This window comes from Furipterus horrens, unplaced genomic scaffold (genome assembly GCF_987537825.1).
Source record: "Furipterus horrens unplaced genomic scaffold, mFurHor1.1.pri manual_scaffold_6, whole genome shotgun sequence".
In the NCBI taxonomy this organism is placed as follows: domain Eukaryota; kingdom Metazoa; phylum Chordata; class Mammalia; order Chiroptera; family Furipteridae; genus Furipterus; species Furipterus horrens.
The window spans coordinates 28,095,058-28,115,511 of NW_028327176.1; the positions used below are offsets into that span (position 1 = coordinate 28,095,058).

Below are 20,454 nucleotides of genomic sequence, written 5' to 3' on the forward strand. Positions count from 1 at the left end.
TTCCTCAGCAAATAAGAAGAGTTTCAAGTGCATATAAACAGATGTTTCATTTGGCTGGCTCCCTCAGAAGCCAGCCAAAGTCCTTTGGTGACAAGGGTTCGGGGGGTATGGACAGTGTGGACTCCACCACACTACTCACTGCTATTTTGTCACCTTACTGATGCTCAGGTGAGGAGGCCTAAATTCCCCAGGCACTTCTGTAGTCATTACAGAACACACAAGTAGACAGGAATGGACACTTGCTGAGTGTCTATCGTAGGCTGTGTGTTTTTTACTTAGGCTATTCCATTTAACTGTCTGAACATCCTAGGAGAGTGGTTTCATGATCCCCATTTAGCAACTCCTAGAGAAATTCACTTACCAAGGATCAGAGAGGTGATACATGGAGTTATAAACCAAGCCTAATTTGCTACAGAATCGGGGCTTGTGGTGTTACACCAGGGGTTTTCAAGTCCCCCTGGCACACCTTGTGAGACATACTAATCACATGCCACTTGAGTCCTCCAAGTAAACAGCAGTCCTCAAATGCATTCCAGAATTATAGATTTGTGTACTTACACAATGGAATGTCAATATAAATGAATTACAGTGATACACAACAATATAGGTGAATCTTAGCAATGTAATGTGCAGCAGAAAAATCTAAAATTATTATACATATTGTGATGCCCATTTTATAAAGATAAGCAAGTAAAATGAAATTCATATGGTTATCAAGATTATCAAGCTTCTAAGCTTTTGTCCTGAGTAACAGATTTATGGGTACTTATGACTTCATTTAAACAAACCAATTAACTACAGGGAAGTTGGCCATGTACGGGCTAATTCTGAGAGCATGTCATGAACACATCGTGAGAGCACATTATGATTAAGCCATTTTTTTGCACATTATTTTCAACAACAAGAAGAAAAGGCGATGAATTAGCCAGTTGTCCTAAAGAGAAGCCCTTACCTTTGGAGAAGAAATCGCAAAGTAACCTTGCTATTTAATAATGAGAAGTCATAAGGAAGGGCATACCCTTCCAGTCTTGACAAATAATCAGAACAATGGGATTTGTCTGCTATTCAGGAAAAACTTGAAAGAATATGTAATTTCGGGAAGAGATCTAACATTCCAAAAAATTCACTTGGACGTTCATGTTCACTTATTAAAAAAAAAAAAGAGGGGTGGGGCACTGAATGGATGGAGACTCAGGTTTGGATTGTCCTGTCTGTCCATTCTAGGATTTACAACCTTGGCTTGTGTTACATATAATCTTTTCTGTGGATTTCAGATTACTGTAACCCTAGGAAGGCACAGAATGAGTATCAGGAAAAATTACTTAAACCCTGGGGGAGTTTAACAGTCAAAATAAAAAAGTGGTTAAAAAAACAAGTTTAAATGCATATTAATAATTTGTGAGCAGATAAAGTACAGGTGTAATAATGAGCTCTAAAATTATTTAGATAATTTGTCTTATTTGCCTTTGAAAGTGTCTGGAACATTTAGGACAATTAAACATTTAGGAGGAAGATTTTGTTAAACACGTCTGGTATCAATGTTTACATGCCCGGTAAAATTTGTTTACTAGATTTATAGTTAGTAATTAAAGCAGCATGTGACATACTGATAGTCATGAATGTTCTCCATCACAAAACCCCTTGAGATCTGAGAGTGCTAGGACTTTCTCTGACCGCGTGTCTTGGCTTGAGAACTCTATAGAGACAGCTACAGTCACAGCAGGCTAGCTGTGGGCATTTCACATGGGCAGTGATGGTAACCGTGCTGTCCTGTTTTCCAAGGACACAGTCACACACTACTCTGAGCTGTACCATGACTTCACCACCACGCAGGTGGGAATGCACGACATTGTCCGGAGCTTCCGGCAGACAATGGACCAACACAGCACGGAGCCTGGGAGATACAGGTAACTGTAGGGCAGACGCCCATACTTCACAGTTACAGGGGTTTAGCCCTCATGTCCAAACATTCCCAAGAGGTTCAAGTTATAATTAAAGAAACCTGCATAATTACAATGTAACTTGGTTAGGCCAGGGCATGGTATATTCAATTATGTTGCTTAACTTCACTGATTTTCAGTTTTCTCTTTTGTAAAATCTCAACCACAGTACTTATTTCACAAGAATTTTGTGAAGATTAAAAGATGCTATCTAAATGTCAGTCATTATTATTTGACCTGTTCGTATCCTTGTACAGTATGAATCCAGATGTGGATCACAAAGGTTAGGAGCATAGGAGCAAAGGTTAGGATCAGATGGGCCTGAGAGGGACTCTTGCATAGCGGCTGTGCAACCGTGGGCTGGTTGGTTAAACCTGCGTCTCAGTTTCCTCGTCAATTAAAAGGTGATAGCCACACCCTGGTGTGAGATTACTTGAGATAATGTATATGTTTTAAAGTTTCTAGCACATAATAAAACAAGCTTAACCCTTCTATGTTTATATAATCACCCAATAGAATCAATAGAAAAGGAGTTAAAGAACTTTCTCCTCCTTATAGTAGGTCCTCTGATTGCTATCATTTTAAAGATGGGGAAACTGAGACTCTGAGCATGCAGGGATGGCCACACAGTCATGGCAGAGAAGGGATGGGAACTCAAACTCTTGGGCTCCAGATACACTTATTCATTAATGTAATGTCTCAAATAGCTAAACCAGGGTTGATGTGGGTCATTTCAGATGAATGTGTCTTTCCTGAAGAGTATTTGGTTTTTAATAACTAAGTGTGCCCCCTTTAAAGTGAGACTTTACAAGGATTCAAATACAAGGTTAAGTTTTTTTGGGAAACCTCCTTACCTTATATGCAGACATATACTGAAAATTCTAACTGGAGTGATGAGAATTGCTAGTCTTCCTGGAAGTGACTGAGTTTTTATTAGATCTAGAAATAACAATATTGATTGAGATCCAACTATTTAACTCTTAGACATGGCCTTAGTATTAGGCTACTTTTTGGATTTATTACAATGAAAAATTGTCCAGGAGATCCAGTGTGTCATTTCTTGGTTACCTGGCTTGACTATGCTCCCTGGTGAGTCCCAGCCTGATATGGTGAATAGTATGCAGTCATCATGTTAATCAGATGTAAGCACTTTTCCAGTTCGTGAACACATTGTACCCTCCCAACTCTTACAGGTTCATGGGGACTGAAGCCGATGGAGATGGCATTGACAACACTGTGATGTACTACGGGCTGCCTTTTATCCAAGAAGCAGATTTTCCCTTTAACGATTACCTCACTAGGCTAGACAGCCCTCCTGGGAACAGTGTGTTTGAGATCATCACATCCTGGATGAAACACTTACCAGAAGGAAAATGGCCTAATTGGATGGTAAGTCCTCACGTGCAGCTCAGTATATCTGGTGCTGGTGAGCTTACTGAATAGTCACCTCTAAACTGCAGGATGTTTGTCTCTTAGTGACCTTCACCTTTCCCTTATTCGGTGATTGTTTAGTGAGCCAGGTTGTCCCAGCTTCTGATCAGGTTCTTCTCACTTTTCTTCATTCTTTTCCTTCTGGTTTTCAGACTATAATCTCAATTGATCTGTCTTAAGTTTTTTAAAAGATTTTATTTATTTTCTGAGAGAGGGTAAGGGAGAAAGAGAGGAAGTGAAACATCAATGTGCGAGAGAAACATGAGTTGCTTGCCTTGTGCACACCCCCGACCAGGGACATGCCCTGCAACCCAGGCATGTGCCCTGACTGGGAATTGAACCAGCGACCTTTTGGTTTGCAGGCTGGCACTCAATCCACTGAGCCACACCAGCCAGGGCAATCTGTCCTCAATTTTGCTCATTTCTCTGACAGTCCAAATCTGTCAAGCTCCTCTACTGTACATTTCTCTTACTGTACTTTTCAACTGAAATTTCTATTTGGTTCTTTTTCATAATTTCTCTTTTTTGGTAATAGCTATTTGATGAGACATTGTTCATCATTTCTTCTTTTAAATTCTTTGGATATAGTTTAGCTCTTTGAACATATGTATAATAGTTGACTTAAAGTCTTTGTCCAGTAGGTACAGCATGTGGGTGTTCTTACCCACAGTTCCTATTGAATACTTTCCGGAACCCCTTACATTATGGGCCATACCTGCCTGTTTCTTTGCATTCTTATATTCTTTTTATTGTCATTTTGAAAACTGGGTATTTTAAAACCTATAATATGGAAATTCTGTAATTCACATTTGCCCCCCTTAGTGTTTGTTGGTGTTCCTTTAGTGCCTTTCTTGGATTAATTCTCCTGATTGGCGACTCCTTGAATGCCTTGAAACAGTGAGTCTCAGGTGCCCCCTGGGCATCTGCTTAGCCGTGTATATTGGTGTGACCTTCTAGGTTCCAGGAGTACGTCATGGACCTCATTCACCAGACTTCACGTTTCTTGGTCCGTCCCTGTTTATCCCAAACTGATTACCGCCACCCCAGGCAGGTAATGTTAACTGCTGCTGGTTGTTTTCGGCAAATGCCCTGGAGATGGGGCTATTTGTAGCATCAGCTCTGAATCAAATCAGATGAAGCGAAAACAAAGAACAAAAAAAACCAATCCAAATCTGAGCTGCTGGAGAGGTCACTGTGACAGTTCTCCAGAGGTCTTTCGGTGAATTCTAAACCTGTTCTGCCCACAGCTACTGTAGTTCAAGTCTGTTGGTTCTCAAGATGATCATGGATCTGGGGGGAGGGGCAGGAAATTGGGGCTTTAAGTTAAAATGAGACAGCTGGCCATTCTGAGATCCAGCTGTTCTTCTTGAATAAATCCTCTGGATTGTTGCAAGCCTTTACTTAATTTCCAGAGTTCTAAAAAAAGTGGATTTTTAGTTTCTGCCAGCATGCTCCTTCAGTGGGGGTGATTTTAGAGGTCCTTACCGCACCATTCCTGAAGTGCCCCGTATCACCCATTCTGTGCTGCAGTTTTCGCTCTTGTTTTTCCATATACTCCAAGTCTTGGGTATCACAGGGGACCAGGACCTCTCAGCCTGGGGGAGGCCCTGATCTCAGCCCTCCTGCCGTGAACTACCTGTACAAACAGTTCCGGGGAAAAAGGTGTTCTAAGTCCAGGAGGCTTGAATATCACAGGATTTCTTGTCAGATGCTTTTAAGATAATGAAAAGAATAAATGGAGGCAAAATTTGACCTACTTTCCTGTCCATAAAAACAGAAAAATATGTCCTGGCTGGGTGGGTAAGTTGGTTGGAGTGTCATCTTTCACCAACAGGTTGTGGGTTTGATCCCAGGTCAGGGCACATTTGGGAGGTGACCAACTGATGTTTCTCAAATGGATGTTTCTTTCTCTTTCTCTCTAAAAATCAATAAACGTATTCGCGGATGAGGATAAAAAAAAATAGAAAATACCATACGATAGTCTATGAAATGGTCACTGTAAAGATAATTTTAGTACATCTAAAGGGGAGAAAAAAAGCAGCCTCCCTTTCCCTGAATTGTAGCAACTAAGTTCCTGTTCTCAGTCAAGTTCAAAGGCTGATTTTGCCTCATTGCCTGACTTGAATAAATGATGCCATTTCTCAGAGCCCGTTTCATCATTTGTAAGTGGGAGATGATATTTGACAGTAAGGCAGTGGAAAGGGGAAATAAAACGTAACAGAGGTGTGAGTGTACTTTGTAAGCAGTTAAGTGCCACGCGCAACATATGCAAGTGAGAATGGGTTGTGGTATGTGGAAATTGTAAGTGCCACGCGCAACATATGCAAGTGAGAATGGGTTGTGGTATGTGGAAATTGTAAGGTGATTTAAACGAACTCTTAAATAAGGACTAGCTGTTACAATATGTAATTGGAGCATTCCTCGTCGTCGGCAGCCGTCCGTCTCGAGAGACGATGGTGTAGCTTCTTAAGAGTCTACCTGCACCGCCGAGAATGGCTGTGCAGTCCGACTCGGGAGTGACACGGTATCTGTCTCCTCCCGTGTTGAATCGACATCTTGCGATGACGCTGGAGTGTCCTCTCCAGTGAAGCTGAAGCTACAGAGCCTGGGCAGGGTGATATGGAGGGTCTGCTGTTGCCCATGCAGCAGACCCCCCCTCTCTTCGCAGCTGAAGGATCCAAGGGAAAGACGGAGTCAATACAGCTTGGCTTCAGGTGCGCCGCAGGAGTTGCCGGTGTTGACTACAACGTCAAACCGCCTTAGGGACTCCGGCTCCGGATTTTCTGTCGGGGTTTACTCCCTTAGCCTTTCCCCTGAAGAGGTATGCCACAAGGCAGCGGAGGTTTTTTGGAGTCAGAGTTTTCCTTCTCTGATGTGCCCTGACTGGAAGATCGAACCAGCGACACTTAGCTCACAGGCCGACGCTCAATCCACTGAGCCAAACCAGCCAGGAATTGGAGCATTAAACATAGAAATATACTTAAAAATAGGAAACTTTACAAAAAGTTTCCACATGGCTATATGTTTCTTTATAAAAGTTGATTTACCTTTTAATTTAAAATTTGTTTCCAATAGTTCAAAAGTCACAGACATCAGTTTTCCCCCCACCCATCCCTTCTACCTGTTATGTCCTTGTCCTGCTCTCTATGGGAAAGTTGTTTTCTTCGTGTCAATATTCTCCTATCCAAATGTGCAAAAATAATAGTATGTTCCCTCATAAACCTTATCTGATTTGCAGTCTCATTGTGAAGTAAATTATTTTGTTGCCTAATAGACAAGATGGTAAATTGGTCAGCTATGCAGCAAGTAACAGGGTTGGAGCTCAAATCCAGGGTTGATGATACCAATGTGTAACCACCTTATTTTTCATTGGGTGAACATTTTGTGAAATGGTAAATCTTCTGGAAAACTATGTAGAGTTACATTCTTAAAAATATATGCCTTTTAGATCGGCGGACCAGACCATGTCCGGCTGACATCTCGTTTGGGGAAAGAGTATGTCAACATCATGAACATGCTTGTTTTCACTCTTCCTGGAACTCCCATCACTTACTATGGAGAAGAAATAGGAATGGGAAATACCTTAGCCACCAATGTCAACGAAAGCTATGATGTCGTAAGTGAATATAATTTAACCATGCACCATACCATATACTCATTTTTGCCAAAGCAGGTTATTTACTATTTCTATTCTACAACTAAAAAGCATGATTATTTTGCTTTTCTTTCTTACTGTTAGTAATAATTCTCTGCTTTCTAGGCTGGGGGGTTTATACACAGCCTTGACCAGTATGGCTCAGTGGGTTGGGTGTCATTCCACAAACCAAAAGGCTGCCAGTTTGCGGGCCGGGTACCCCATTGCGGGTGTGTGGGAGGCAACCAATCGGTGTGTTTCTCACATTGATGTTTTTCTTTCCCTCTTCCTTCTCCTCTCTAAAAATAAATAAAAACATGAGACACAAAACAGAATTTCTTGTGTAGAGCCCAAGAATCTGCATTTTATTTATTTAAAAATTGATTTTAGAAAGACAAAGAGAAGAAGGGGAGAGAAACAATGATTTATTGTTTTACTTACGCATTCAGTGGTTGATTCTTGTACGTGCCCTGACCGAGAATCAAACCTGCAACCTTGGCGTATCAGGATGATGCTCTAACCAACTGAACGTCCCAGCCAGGGCCAAGAATCTGCATTTTAAAGATGTTTCCCAGTTGATTCTTAGGCTAATGAATGCAAGAACTGCTGAGAAATATAGGTAATTAAATAATTATGAAGTTATGGCTAAATTGCATTTAATAACCAGACCACTGTTTTCTCCCTATGGTCTTTTGACACAGGCTACCCTCTTCTCAAAGTCACCAATGCAGTGGGACAATAGCTCAAATGCTGGCTTTTCTGAAGGCAGTCACACCTGGTTACCCACCGGTACAGATTACAACACTGTGAATGTTGATGTAAGTTATCAATGACAATGTTATGCTGACCCCAGAAATGGGATGAGTTTCTGTGCTAATAATATATACTCACCCTGAGTCTAAAACCTTGACTGATGCTCTTTAAATCAATCATGTAGGCTTCTATTACAGTTTTCAAGTCATGTTTTTATGAAAATACAAACTAGTACAAAGTGTATCATTTGAACTATGTACAGAATATACAACTCCTCATTGGAAAGGCTAAGAGCTTTGAGTTATTAAGGAAATTTAAGGAGGTCCGTCAGCAAGCCTAGCTGTCTTCCTCCCGTCTTCCCCTTAAAAGGAGGGAAAGAAGGAAGGAGACCGATCAATCTAGGGTAATGAGGATTTGAGAGAAAGCCTGTATACCTGAAGAAACTGAAGATATAAATAATCCCTAGAATTAGCTGTTCTAGAAGAGGAGTACACCCTTTCATTTTGCCTGTACTATTTTCTGTTTTTATGGTGATCCTAAACACTGTGACTATTAAATAAATTAAAAATTCAGTTCCTGGGTCCCTCTATCAACATTTCAAGTGCTCAGTAGCTCGTGGCTATCATATGGGACAGCATAGATGTACAAGAGGTATAAAACATTAAAATATATTTTAGAATGGCCATTATAATATTAAGGGTAACCATTAGAAGAACAGACACGACTGTATAATTTTCAAAGAACATAAGGAAAAAGATAATTAAGATAGCCAACTGATCCAATAAAAAGCTAAAAAAGGAAGAAAACAAAAGTACAACTACAAATTAAAGAGAAAATTAGGCTACAGGATTATGTCTAAACATATGGTAACCACAAATATAAATTGCTTACATTTACTTATTAAAAGATAAAAACTCTCAGATTAAATAAGGCAAAGTCTGACATAAGACTTAGCTCAACAAAGGACACAAAATTAAAAAGGACATTCAAGACAAATGCTAACAAAAAGAGAGCTTGCCTCCTGGCTACAGCTATCTAAACAAAAAATGTGTAATACCTTTTGACTGAGTAATTTCATTCCTAGGTATCTGTATCTAGGAATATTTGTGCCTGATATTCAAGGATCTCTCCTGAAGCATTGTTTTTAATAGCAGAAGACTCTGGAAATGATTTAAATGTATGAATAGACAACCAGCTGAATCAATTATGGTTAATTTATACGATGGACTAATGTGCAACTTTAAAAAGAATGAGAGAGGTTCTATGTGCATTGATACAAGACCATCTCTAACATGTGCTAAATAAAAAAAGTACACAATGGTAGCATGCCACTATTTGTGTAAGACAAAGTATGCCTTTATATGTTTGCATAGCCACAAAACAGCTCATTTCCTGAGGCATAAAAATAAAAGGATATATAAACAGCAAGTATCTATCTCTGACAGAGGAACTGGGAAACTAGGGGATCGTGTGGATGAAAACTTTTACTTTATATATTTGTTTACTCTTGTTAGAATTGAGCTTTATACTGTATACATGCATTCGCTATTAAAAAAAGTAAAGTTACAAAAAAGCAGGTGTTGGAAATATTTAATAGCAGACAAAATAGAATTCAATATGAAAAGCACTGAGACAAAGGCAAATTTTAAAAACTGATAAAAGAACATTCTGCTACAAATCACGAATCTACGCATCTAACAGTAACTTCAAAATATATAAAACAAATAGTCTGAGAAATGCAAGGAGAAATGGACAAATCTACAATTACAGAGAGACACTTCAATATACTTTTAGAAAGTGGTAAATCAAGTAGACAAAATAATAGTTAACACTTACTGGGCCCTGCTTATGTGAGTGGCACTGAATTATGCTTTTTCATGCATTATCTAAGGCTATAGAAAATTGTAATGGTAATTTGACAAGTCACATACATATACCACCTACATGTACCATAAATAGCTTTGTACCTGGTAAACAGAGAGTAAACGTATTTTAAGCATCCATTAGATACTCATTAAAGACTACATACCAGGCGCCTGCCCCCAAACAGCCACTGCCACCAAAACTGCCACAGTCAGCGTGGCTGGTAAGAAGACAAGGAAATGAACATTATCACTGATTTGGCAATAGCTCTTTTATAAAGAATTAATTTGGCACTATGTATCAAGTGTCCATACTCTCCGACATGGTAATTGTCTTTTTGATATTTGTATCTGAAATACATTATCCAAATATAGGGGGCACTAAGAATAAAAGAAAATATTAGAAACTTGAATTTTGAAATGAAAAAGCATGGTTACATAATATTTAATGGAATATTAGTCTGCCATTAAAGTGACCTTTATGAAATTATATAATAACAGAAGATGCTTGAAATGGTAAAGGGGAAAAAACCAGGACACACACGACATTAAATTATGTATGTTGTTTATACAGCTGTAAAATAAACCCAGATCTTCTTTAATGGACATGTTACTTTAATGGTTTTTAAAAACTACTGACTTTTACTTTAGGCAGCTGAAGTTATGGCCACCCACACATTATTCTACAGCAGGGAACAGAGAAGCCCCGATTCATCGGAAGTTCTCAGAGCCTGTGACCATCACGGCTGCTTTTTTTGCCAGTCACAGCAGACCAGAAAGGGACTTTATTTAGGCAAGTTAAATATCCATTAACTTAGACATGGATTCCTAAAGTGAAGTAAAATTTGGTCTCTACACCGTCTGGCTAAGATGTACCACATACTGCAATGACAAGGTGAAACTCTGCATTTGCCATTTCTATCAGTAGTTAAACTATTCTTACCTACTTATTAATACAACTTGGTAAGTATTATAAGGGGCAAAACTGAAGCAAGTTTTTTGGGGAAATTTCTTATTTGATACTAGAAATATTTTTTAAAAACTCTTATAATCAAACATTTATCTTTTTTTTTTAAAGGTTCAAAAGACTCAGTCCACATCAGCATTAACGTTGTATCAACAATTAAGCTTGCTGCGTGCCAGTGAGCTGCTCCTCAGCAGGGGCTGGTTTTGCTATTTGAGGACTGGTGGCCACTTTGTCGTGTACACAAGAGAAGTGGATGGCATAGACAGAGTCTTTCTCGTGGTTCTGAATTTTGGAGAATCATCACAGCTAAATCTAAAGGAAGTGATTTCAAACATTCCCACAAAAGTGAGGATAAGGTTAAGTACCAATTCCGCCAGCAAAGGAAGTGAAGTTGATACAGGCGCCGTCACCATGGACAAGGGAGAAGGCCTCATCCTTGAATACAACACGAAGCATCTCCTTCACTTCCAATCAGATTCCAGAGACAGATGCTTTGTCTCCAACCGGGCATGCTACTCTGGCGTGTTACACATACTGCACAGCCTGTGTTAGACCCCTCCGGAAGGAGATGAAGACACCAGCATCTGTTCTGTCCTAAGCATGTGCGTTAACTGCAAGTAAACTTGATAGACCTGAATGTAACCGCTTTAGGAAAGGTTCTCACTCAAATGTTTTTAAAGAATAATAAAATGTTTTAAAGAAAATTATCACTGGCAGAATCTCATAACTTTACTGATAGCATCAACAGAGATAATCAGAACACCTTAGGACTCCAGATTACTGGAAAGATCCAATGCATTTTAAGGTGAAGAATGTTCTTATCCCACAAAACACATGCACAGAAACTAGAGGATGACTCACCACCGAAGTGTCTAAAAACGTTCACTAGCAAAGAGGCAGGACCTTGATTTGTAAACCGTTCAAAGAAAGTTTTAGTAAAACAGACAAAAATGAAGCTGTTCTGATGGGGAGGGGAGGTTCTGCTGTGACCAGTCCACCCTCCAACCCCCGCTCCACATCCTCCTAAGGAGCACGATTAGAAAATGACTTTCCTAGGTTCAGGGGCACATACATCACGGAGAGGACAGTGTAAGTGAGATGTACACCAAACAACATTTGGATAGAGAAACAACATTTTATAAACTATTCACTAACTTAAAAAAAAACCTCACTTTTGCTAACCCAACTGCAAATAAAAGTAGAAAATATTTCAATGTTTCCATTCCCATTGAATACGACATTTTAGAATTTTACATATTTCTTGAGATTCTCGAAAACACTGGTGTTGTCAAGTCCAAGTTCCTCATACAGGAATTTAATTTGGGCTGTAATCTAAAAGAGACATTAAACAAATTAGATCTAAGGCCTTTGTAGTAAAACTCCATTGTAAAGTCTGTCTGTCCATCTTCTTCACCTAACCCTGAAGTCGGCGATTTATGGCAGGGATACTTTTATTTGGGACAGACGCAGAAGGCTCCCAACAATTAAGATTAAATTAACAGGGCTCACAAGTACCAGAGGGAGCCTCTTCTCGTGGCTGACTCGGTGTCCCTCCTTCCCTTCTTGGTCGCAGTCACAGACCCGACCGCTGGAAAGCAGCTGTTACAGCCCTGCCCAGCCACTGAAACATGGTGCGCAACACCGCTCCTACCTGGGGACCTGTCAGCTGCGAGGGGCTTGATAACCTACCTTTTTGTGAGAATCCTCAATCACATGATTGCCTCCAGGCTGAACGTCTAAAATAATATTGGGGGCCTGATAGCCTGAAAGAGTTAACATAGGAAACAATTAAAAGTTTGCGGTCAACTGAGGTCTATTTCTTCTTTCTTTTTCCAACTAAGCTATTAAAATAATAGTAAAGGATAAAGGCATAAACCATCACTATCAACAAAGAGATGGGAAGGGGCAAGCAGAACACACATTTCTGAACCCAGGAAAGCAGGAGGAGAACCCTTGGCTGGGGAAGGTGGACGGAAGGGACTGTAGGGCCACACGGACAAGGCTGTGACCAGAAGGAAGCCAACAGGTCCTGTGGAGTCAAGAGTTCTGAGACCCGGAAACACCAACTACAGCAACGGTTAAGAGTGAGATGCAGGGCTGACCACAGGGCAACTGTCTGAAAACTTGAATGTGGATCCCCGCCACCCTGAGTCCTGAAGGTCTTGGCAAGGAGTAAAGGTAAGAGTCCTTGTGTAATAAAATACTAACATCTAGAGAAAATTAAAGTCGCTAGTTTGGGCACTGAAGCTACACAGCAAAAACTTTAGAATCTGTTTTTTAGAGGTTTCCAAGAATAATGGTTCAGTTAATACTATTACATGAATGAATGGCTGTATGATAAGACAGTACATCTCCAATTTATATTTGATATTTAAATTTGCTTTTTTGCATGCTTTGCCTACTTTAATACTGTCCTTTGAAAAAGAGACAAGGTGGTTATAGATAAAGATATATGCTTCAATTAGTAGTCAATATAGGAAAAACAATTATTTGTACAAAATCACGGGGTAATGATGTGGTCTGTGCATAAAATGTATTATTCTGAGCAGTATGTTAAAGGTACCGGTCCATTTAGCTATGTCCCTGCTTCTAGGTGGCATCCTACCTTCACCGGCATCCTTAGCATGCTCTGCAACGGCCTCCTTGAGTTTCTCAGTATAGTTTACAATTCCTTTCAGAGGCACACGTTCATCATTTTCATAAGCCGTGATGTGGATTGAAGGATAATGCTGCAAGGAAATCAATGTACAAAGAATGTATATTATTCTTTATGGCCCTTTTCTACCTTATCAATTATGAAAAATAATGACTTCCAGTTTTTTTTCCCTAAGTGCTCGGTGTTATTTTTCGTATTTGATATTCTTGAGAGATCTATAGCACCAGTCTACTTGTGACCTGGAATAGCCTTTTCTTAACTAGAGAGGCCATGGCCTTACTGAAACAAACATGGAATATGAGCGGAGATGGTGCGAACAGGTGTTTGGGTATCATAAGTAGGAATAATATATAGGTCTACTGAATTCTGGCCTCAGCTCAGGCAAGTATCCTTTTAATTATCTTCTCTGTCACTTTTGGATAGTGATGTCATAACTATCTTTCACTACCTGTGGTTTAACGTTTTGATAGGGACAGTAACGCTTTATGTAGTTCTTGTGTTTTTCGTCAGATGACGGATTCCCCCATTCTTCTAATTCCTCTAACGTCAGAGGAAGTGTGGTATCCATCATGGTGTTGAGAACATCCAAGAAAGGTGCCTAAAAGAAAAGAAAGAAACTTCGACTGACAAGTCGGTAAAATCAGTTTTGGGAAAATATACTTTGTGAATATACATGCTGACATGAGAGAACAAAGCTCAAGGGGCCACGCAGATTCCCAGGAGCCAGGCCAACTACTCCGTCCTTACCCAGGGCCTGTGACTTACAACTGGCTTTTATGGTATGCAGACCCCTTAAATGACACTTACATAAATAGAAAGGTTTTAGCTTCTAATTTCACAATTTTGTGCCTTTTATGCACATGTATACTTTTTATGTAGAAGTAATCAATGCTACCACCTCCCATCCATTAGGACAGCTAGCTACTAAAGAAGGAAACTGACACATGCCACAACAGGGAACGGCCCTTGCGGACACTAAGTGAAACAAACCAGTTACACAAAGACAATATTGTATGATTCCATTTCTAGGAGGCACCTTTGAGAAGCCAATTCACAGAGACAGAAGGCAGAATGGTGGTTCCCAGGGGACGGGGGAATGGGGCTTACAGGGGTGCTACCTAACGGGTACAGAATTTCAGTTTTGCGTGATGAAGAGTCCTGGGAACTGGCTGTACGACGGTGTGCAAGTAGCTAACACCCCTGAATGTACACTTAGAAGTAGTGAAGAGGTAAATTTTGTTATTTTACCACAATTAAAAATTAAAAATAAAAACTCAGTGACACATGAATAAACTCTTCTTTACCAGCTGGATATTTTACATTACAAAAAGAAAAAAGATAAATGCTAACGGAAGAAAATCTAGACACTACCCAGGTTGAAAGACGAGAAAATCACTCGTTAGCTTATAACCAGCGTTAAACATTTAATAAAATGGCAGGTTTTTTTTTGCTTAACCTTATAGTCTTGTTAACATGCATTTCAAATGCCTCTTGTTAACATTGGCCATGCATGGTGGGCAAATGTAATTCTTTTTGGCTGCCTAGCACCTGAACTCCTTTTCTGCATTTGAAGCATCCCAGACCTTGTGAGATGGAGCCTGTCTCTCATTGTAGAGACACCAAATGCCAGAGAGTTCCTTTCCCAGCCTTCCCTGCAGTGGGGGAGTAACCGCAGGACTTAGGGCTACCAGTCAGACATGATGTGCTCCAAACTGTGAACAGGAAGTTAGCGACTCAAGAGAAGTAGGGACCACAGAGAATTTATTCTGGCAAAACTGCCACAGCTCTCCTGAGTTCCTAGAAGCAACACTAGCAGTGTGAGGTGACTTGTGTCTAGCAGTGGTGGCAGTGATGGCTGCATGGGATAGCATTATGGTATATTTTGGACATGTTTCTGGCTGTGCAGCCTCTAACACTGGTTCTGTACCCACCCTTGCCCAATACGCTTTAATAGATCCCTTTTCTGCTTATATTAGTCAGGAGCTGGTTTCTGGTTTCTGATTAAGAACTCTGACTCATATACATAGGTGGGTACGTACATGGATTCCAATTCTTCACCATTATAAGCAATGTGGGATAAATGTCCTTATATATACATATCTGATTTCCGAATTTCTAAAAGTCAAAGGCTAGCTGCATTTTCTTTATATTGTAAATAATTCTGCCATTATTATCTTTGTGGATAGGTTTCTATTTAAAAAAAGAGATTTACAGGTCAGGATTACTTAACACATTTACTTAATACAAACCCACAGTGTATACCCCATACCCTCAAACTAAGAAAAAAAAAAATCTAAAAATAATTTACTCTGCTCATCCCAGTCATATTTTCTAGAGAATCTAACCAAGAAGCAGGAGAATGACAGAGGTGAAATGAGCTGCTATAACTTCATCATTTTGGACACCAGAAAAAGACTATCAAGCATTTTCACAACAGAACAAGATATTTCAGTTGAAGTGTAGAAAAACTACCCCAAAGGACCACTAAGAATGGGGTATCTAAAAACAGAGAGCTCCTAAATGCAGGACTGAAATGTTGATGGGCAGTAGAGTCAAAAATTTTGTGCATTCCAGAGGCACAGTGTGCTTGGCCTTACTTCGTGGAACTGAGGAGTCATATATGCTTTGTCTCTTCTACCAACTCTAAATGTTCTTACCAACAAAAATGATCAATGGGAACAGCCATTAATATCCATCAGTGAAAATCCTTAAAAATCAGTAAAGAACACTGTCAGGGAAGAATAAATAAGGGGTAAGCAGTTGGATTAAAATAACCTCAGAAGTCTCCCAGAGCTACAATCTGTGTTTAAAAGCTTTGTGATACTCATATGCTATGGTGAAACCTATTTTTTTTTCCTTAAGGCAACCTATGGCTTCATGCCTCCCCATTCTGTAAATAGCCAGGGATAGAGGGTACTTACCTCCAAGGTCACAGCTCTCAGGAGTTCTGGATTAGAGTTACACAGTGCTCCCACAAGCACCCCTCCAGCACTGAAAGCAGTCAGGGTTGTTAGACTAGGCTGAGAAAAGCCTTGGCCATGAAGCGTCTTAATGCAAGCTTCTAAGTCAGCAAGACCATTGAGTTTTTTAGTTAAACGGCCATCAGCGTGCCACTGGAGGCCTAACTCACCACCACCCCTGAAATTAAAGGGCAAAAAGGTTTTAGTGGGGGGAAAAATATATATATAGGTAGGGGGTCAGCAAACTATAGCCTGTGGGCCAAATCTACCCAGAGGCCTGTGTTTGTATGGCTTTTGAGCTAAGAATGGTTTTCACATTTTTATTTTTTATTGTTTTTTATTGCTTTTTATTGATTATATTGTTACAACAGTTCCAATTTTCTCCCCCTTGTTCCCCTCCACCCAGCACCCCCCTCCCCCAGCAATCCCCTCCAAGTCCATACCCCTGGTTCGTAAAAATTAACTATCCCCCCCCTCTCAAATATTAGGACCCTTTGTAATCTTGTAAAGGACAATGGGCGAAGGTTTTCACATTTTTAAAGGTTGGGAGAAAACCCAACCAGGAATATGCAGCAGAGACCTTATGTGGGCTGCAAAGCCTATCATGTTTACTATTTAGCTCTTTAGAGAAAAGTTTGCTAACCCCTGATATAGACAATCAAAAATTGATTCAACAATGTTTTGAGTGCCTGCTTACTATTTACCAGTCATTGTGCTAAATGCAGCCCTTAGAAATACAAATAAGCAAAAATGCCCTACCCTGGGGATCATAATTTTGTGGGGAAAGAAAACAGCTACCAAGCGACGTGTTGCTGCTGTAACCCAAGTGTATTTAAGGTATCACAGAAGTAGAGGAAAGAACATCCACTTGTCAGGTTAGGTGCATATTCATGAGTGGGGAACATGAACGCTTAAGACGAAGATAATACCTATGCTGAGTCTTGAAGGAAGAATATGAACTCCCAGAAGGCAAAGAAAAGAGACAGCGTCAAGACACAGCACGTGCTATAGGGCACAGGGGGCAAAAAGCTTGTCACAGGAAAGGATGTATATAGCCAGGCTGGGTGTGTAGGTGCATGGTAGGAGCACAGGGTGTGCTGGGGAGTGATGACAGATGCCACTACAGATTAAGCGACATCACTGAGAAATTTGGATTTTATTATGGAGATGGGGAGGTAGTGAAAGACTTTAAGCAGAAACGAAATAATATTTGTGTCTTGAACACAGCTAAAATAAAATGGCAGAGTGGAAAAAAGGAGTTCAGCTTAAGAGCCTGTTTTAGAGAAACTAAACTCAGGAAAATTAAATGGAAATAATAATGTTATTAAATAAGAGACTGGTACTATTCTAAAAATCCTAAAAATCTGGTACAAAATCCTAAAAAAATGTTTTGATCAACTAATGTTACTGGATTGGGTTCCACCAGCATAGGTTTAAGAATACATAAATTTAAAATTACAATTTAGGAAAACAAACTTGTTCTCAATACACTTATTTTGGACATCTGTCACAGAGCTCTAGCACTCATACACCAGGTTAAATGTGCTGACTCACCGAACGTGGCAATATGCTAATATCCATCCGTCATCCACCAACACCCGCCTTTCAGGCCTGAAATTCATTTTCAAGTCCATGCCATAAGCTCCATAGACATGCACCAGGAGAGGTTTCTTCTGCAAGTCCTCAGAATCGGTTTTGTGGAAAACAGTCATCGGCACTAATTTTCCATCCTGAAACGAAGATTTACTATGCATATAAAGAAGAGTACTTGAAAAGTTTTATCCCCTAGTTTATGTCCTGCTTGTAACAGATCTTGAGCAGAAACTTCTTTCAATTAAGACAAAGAGTTATGGCCTCTAAAACCTGTCATGATACTTATTTTCAGCTACTTTACTGTCCTATAATATTAACTAGAAAAGAGCAGCAAGACTATGACTTGAATCCACTTCAATAAAGACAGGTTTTGGTGACAATAAAGTGATTCTAAAGAGATCTCTACCGAGTACTACTGAATTTTTTTTCCCTTTCAGGACAAACCCAAATACCCATTAAGGTCAGGCATACAGCACAGCACTGTTCCCACAGCTAGGGCTACCTACCGGCACCTCTCAACTAAACACGTTTTAATAGCTCACTTTTCTGTCCTCTATAGACAGAATTCTGAACATTAGTACTTGAAATTTTATACTGACCATACTGATACCCACCCACATCCTCTTCAAAGGCCTACTGAGCTTTATTTTTTAAATCGTAAATTTTTTAAAAAATTTATTGATTTTAGAGAGAGGACATCACCCTGTTGCTCCACCCGTCCCCTTACTCATTGGTTGACTCCTGCATGTGCCTCGACCAGGGATCAAACCTGTAACCCCAGCACATCTGGATAATGCGCCAACTGAGCTACCTGGCAGGAGCTGTAAGTTTTATAAATTTTAACACCTGAGTTCCTTTTAAGGCAAGTAACTATTCCCCAATGTAGTTTATATTCATCAATCCCAATTGACTGAAACTAGGTACTCTCTGGACAGACAAAATTGAGATAATCTGAACTATTTAATAATATTTCTTTTGTTGAAATAGGGTGGGAAAGTTGGATCTCACCCTGAGAAATGAAACTAATGTAACATCATTAATGAAATAGCACCAGTTTACATAGGGAAAAGAATATAACCAAGCCACTCTCCCTATTTTTTTAAGAAGAGATCTTATTAATTTATATTTATATTTAGAGAGGGGAACGGAGAGAGAGAGGGAGAGAAACATCGATTGACTGGTTGCGTCTCCCACGCGCCCCCACCAGGGACGGGGCAAATCCACAACCCAGGCACGTGCCGGACAGTGGAATCAAACCTGCGACCTTCTGCTTTGTTACGTCCAACCAATGTGCCACACCAGTCAGGGCATCTCCTATATTTTTTCATTCTTATTTTAAAAACTTCACTTTGGAGCACCAGAGTGTTATCCAATAAGGAAGAACTCTTCCCGTTATTATTCTTTACTGTACTAAACTTGTTAAAACAGTGTAACTGAATTTTCACTTAGTACAATTCAGTCTTATACAATGATGTAGATTAACTTCTATAAAATAATTTTGGTCTTTTCATCTCCTTGCCCCCTCCCCAACTTCAATTAAACAAGCAGAGAAATACTTGCTGGCTGAAAACTTATGGGAAGGAAGAGGTCAGGACCGTAGCAGGTCCTGGGGTGGGCGGGGCCCGAGCTCACCGGCAGAGCACGCGTGCCTGACGAGTGACAGTAGCCCACCCACCGTTCAGCAGCTGCCTCCCTTCTTAAAGGGCCCCTTGGCTCTCCAAGAACTTAACTTCCATCTGGGGCATGATAATTACAATATTTTGACAGACTGGTGTAAACAAAACAAAGCCTGAACGTAAAACAAAAACCACAATCTGGAGGGTAATACACTAAGTAGTTAACAATGATTTTTTTTTTTCTAAGACATACAGCAAATGGACTGAAAAGCAGTCATTTAAATTTCATATATTTTATTTTTGCATTTGTTGACATGAAGGCCTTGATGTGCCAGTTATAAATTTTCTAGTCTTAAAATAAAAAAAAAAAAATCCATGTACCCCTGAAGTCTTTTGGGTCTTACTGTGGTACGAAATCCACTTTACGAAACCGTAAACCCAGCAACTGCACGATACCTGACAAGTGGCAGGCTTTCAGTAAAGGGGGGCTGACAGTGCAGATTGTAGAGACTTACCTTGCTTTTGGCTTCTAGACGTAAGACACGACTAGTCTTTGTGATTGGGTCTTCATGCCCAGTTTCCTCAAACAGTTTGCCTTCTGCAAACTTGTACGTGTAGTATTTTGGGGGACGTATTGGAGAGCAAAGCTGAAAGGGACAGTTCTTTGGGTCTGAATTTGAATCCATTATGAATCCACAGGCCCAAGGAGGGAGCTAAAGAAATAAAAGTTATTTTTACTTCTTATTTACACACTAATAAGTATCATTAATTAATTAAATTTCTGGGTCTGCTCCAAATAAGATAATGTGAAAGTCAAGTTTACTTCTATCCACAATCATGTAATGCTTCATTTAAGGATTACTTTAGCACAATAAAATACATTTCAATAAAAAACAAACAAAACTCTACACCACTGACCAATAAAATAAGGAAAATGATAGGAAAATGGTTTATCATGATTCTGGATTTACATGAAATCTCTAATACAAGTTTATTTTGGGGTATAAACTCAGGCAATAAAATAACAGCAAAATGATTTTTT

At 39.8% G+C, this 20,454-nt stretch overlaps 2 protein-coding genes across 5 annotated transcripts in view; one reads left to right on the forward strand and one right to left on the reverse strand.

The window, feature by feature from the left end:
• Window positions 1-11,290, forward strand: part of SLC3A1 (solute carrier family 3 member 1) — a 30,064-nt gene extending 18,774 nt beyond the window's left edge. Inside the window, exons 6-10 of the mRNA XM_090281237.1 lie at window positions 1,783-1,907; window positions 3,134-3,329; window positions 6,820-6,987; window positions 7,707-7,823; window positions 10,699-11,290. Coding sequence (XP_090137363.1) covers window positions 1,783-1,907; window positions 3,134-3,329; window positions 6,820-6,987; window positions 7,707-7,823; window positions 10,699-11,139 — 1,047 coding nt within the window. The 3' untranslated portion in view covers window positions 11,140-11,290. The remainder of the gene's footprint in view (window positions 1-1,782; window positions 1,908-3,133; window positions 3,330-6,819; window positions 6,988-7,706; window positions 7,824-10,698) is intronic.
• Window positions 10,690-20,454, reverse strand: part of PREPL (prolyl endopeptidase like) — a 31,385-nt gene continuing 21,620 nt past the window's right edge. For all 4 annotated transcript variants that reach the window (XM_090281234.1, XM_090281232.1, XM_090281233.1 and 1 more), the window contains 7 exons: window positions 19,928-20,125; window positions 17,758-17,933; window positions 16,165-16,381; window positions 13,692-13,841; window positions 13,193-13,316; window positions 12,277-12,350; window positions 10,690-11,919 (listed from right to left, as the gene is read on the reverse strand). In XM_090281234.1, the coding sequence (XP_090137360.1) occupies window positions 11,830-11,919; window positions 12,277-12,350; window positions 13,193-13,316; window positions 13,692-13,841; window positions 16,165-16,381; window positions 17,758-17,933; window positions 19,928-20,125 (1,029 nt within the window). In that variant the 3' untranslated portion in view covers window positions 10,690-11,829. The remainder of the gene's footprint in view (window positions 11,920-12,276; window positions 12,351-13,192; window positions 13,317-13,691; window positions 13,842-16,164; window positions 16,382-17,757; window positions 17,934-19,927; window positions 20,126-20,454) is intronic.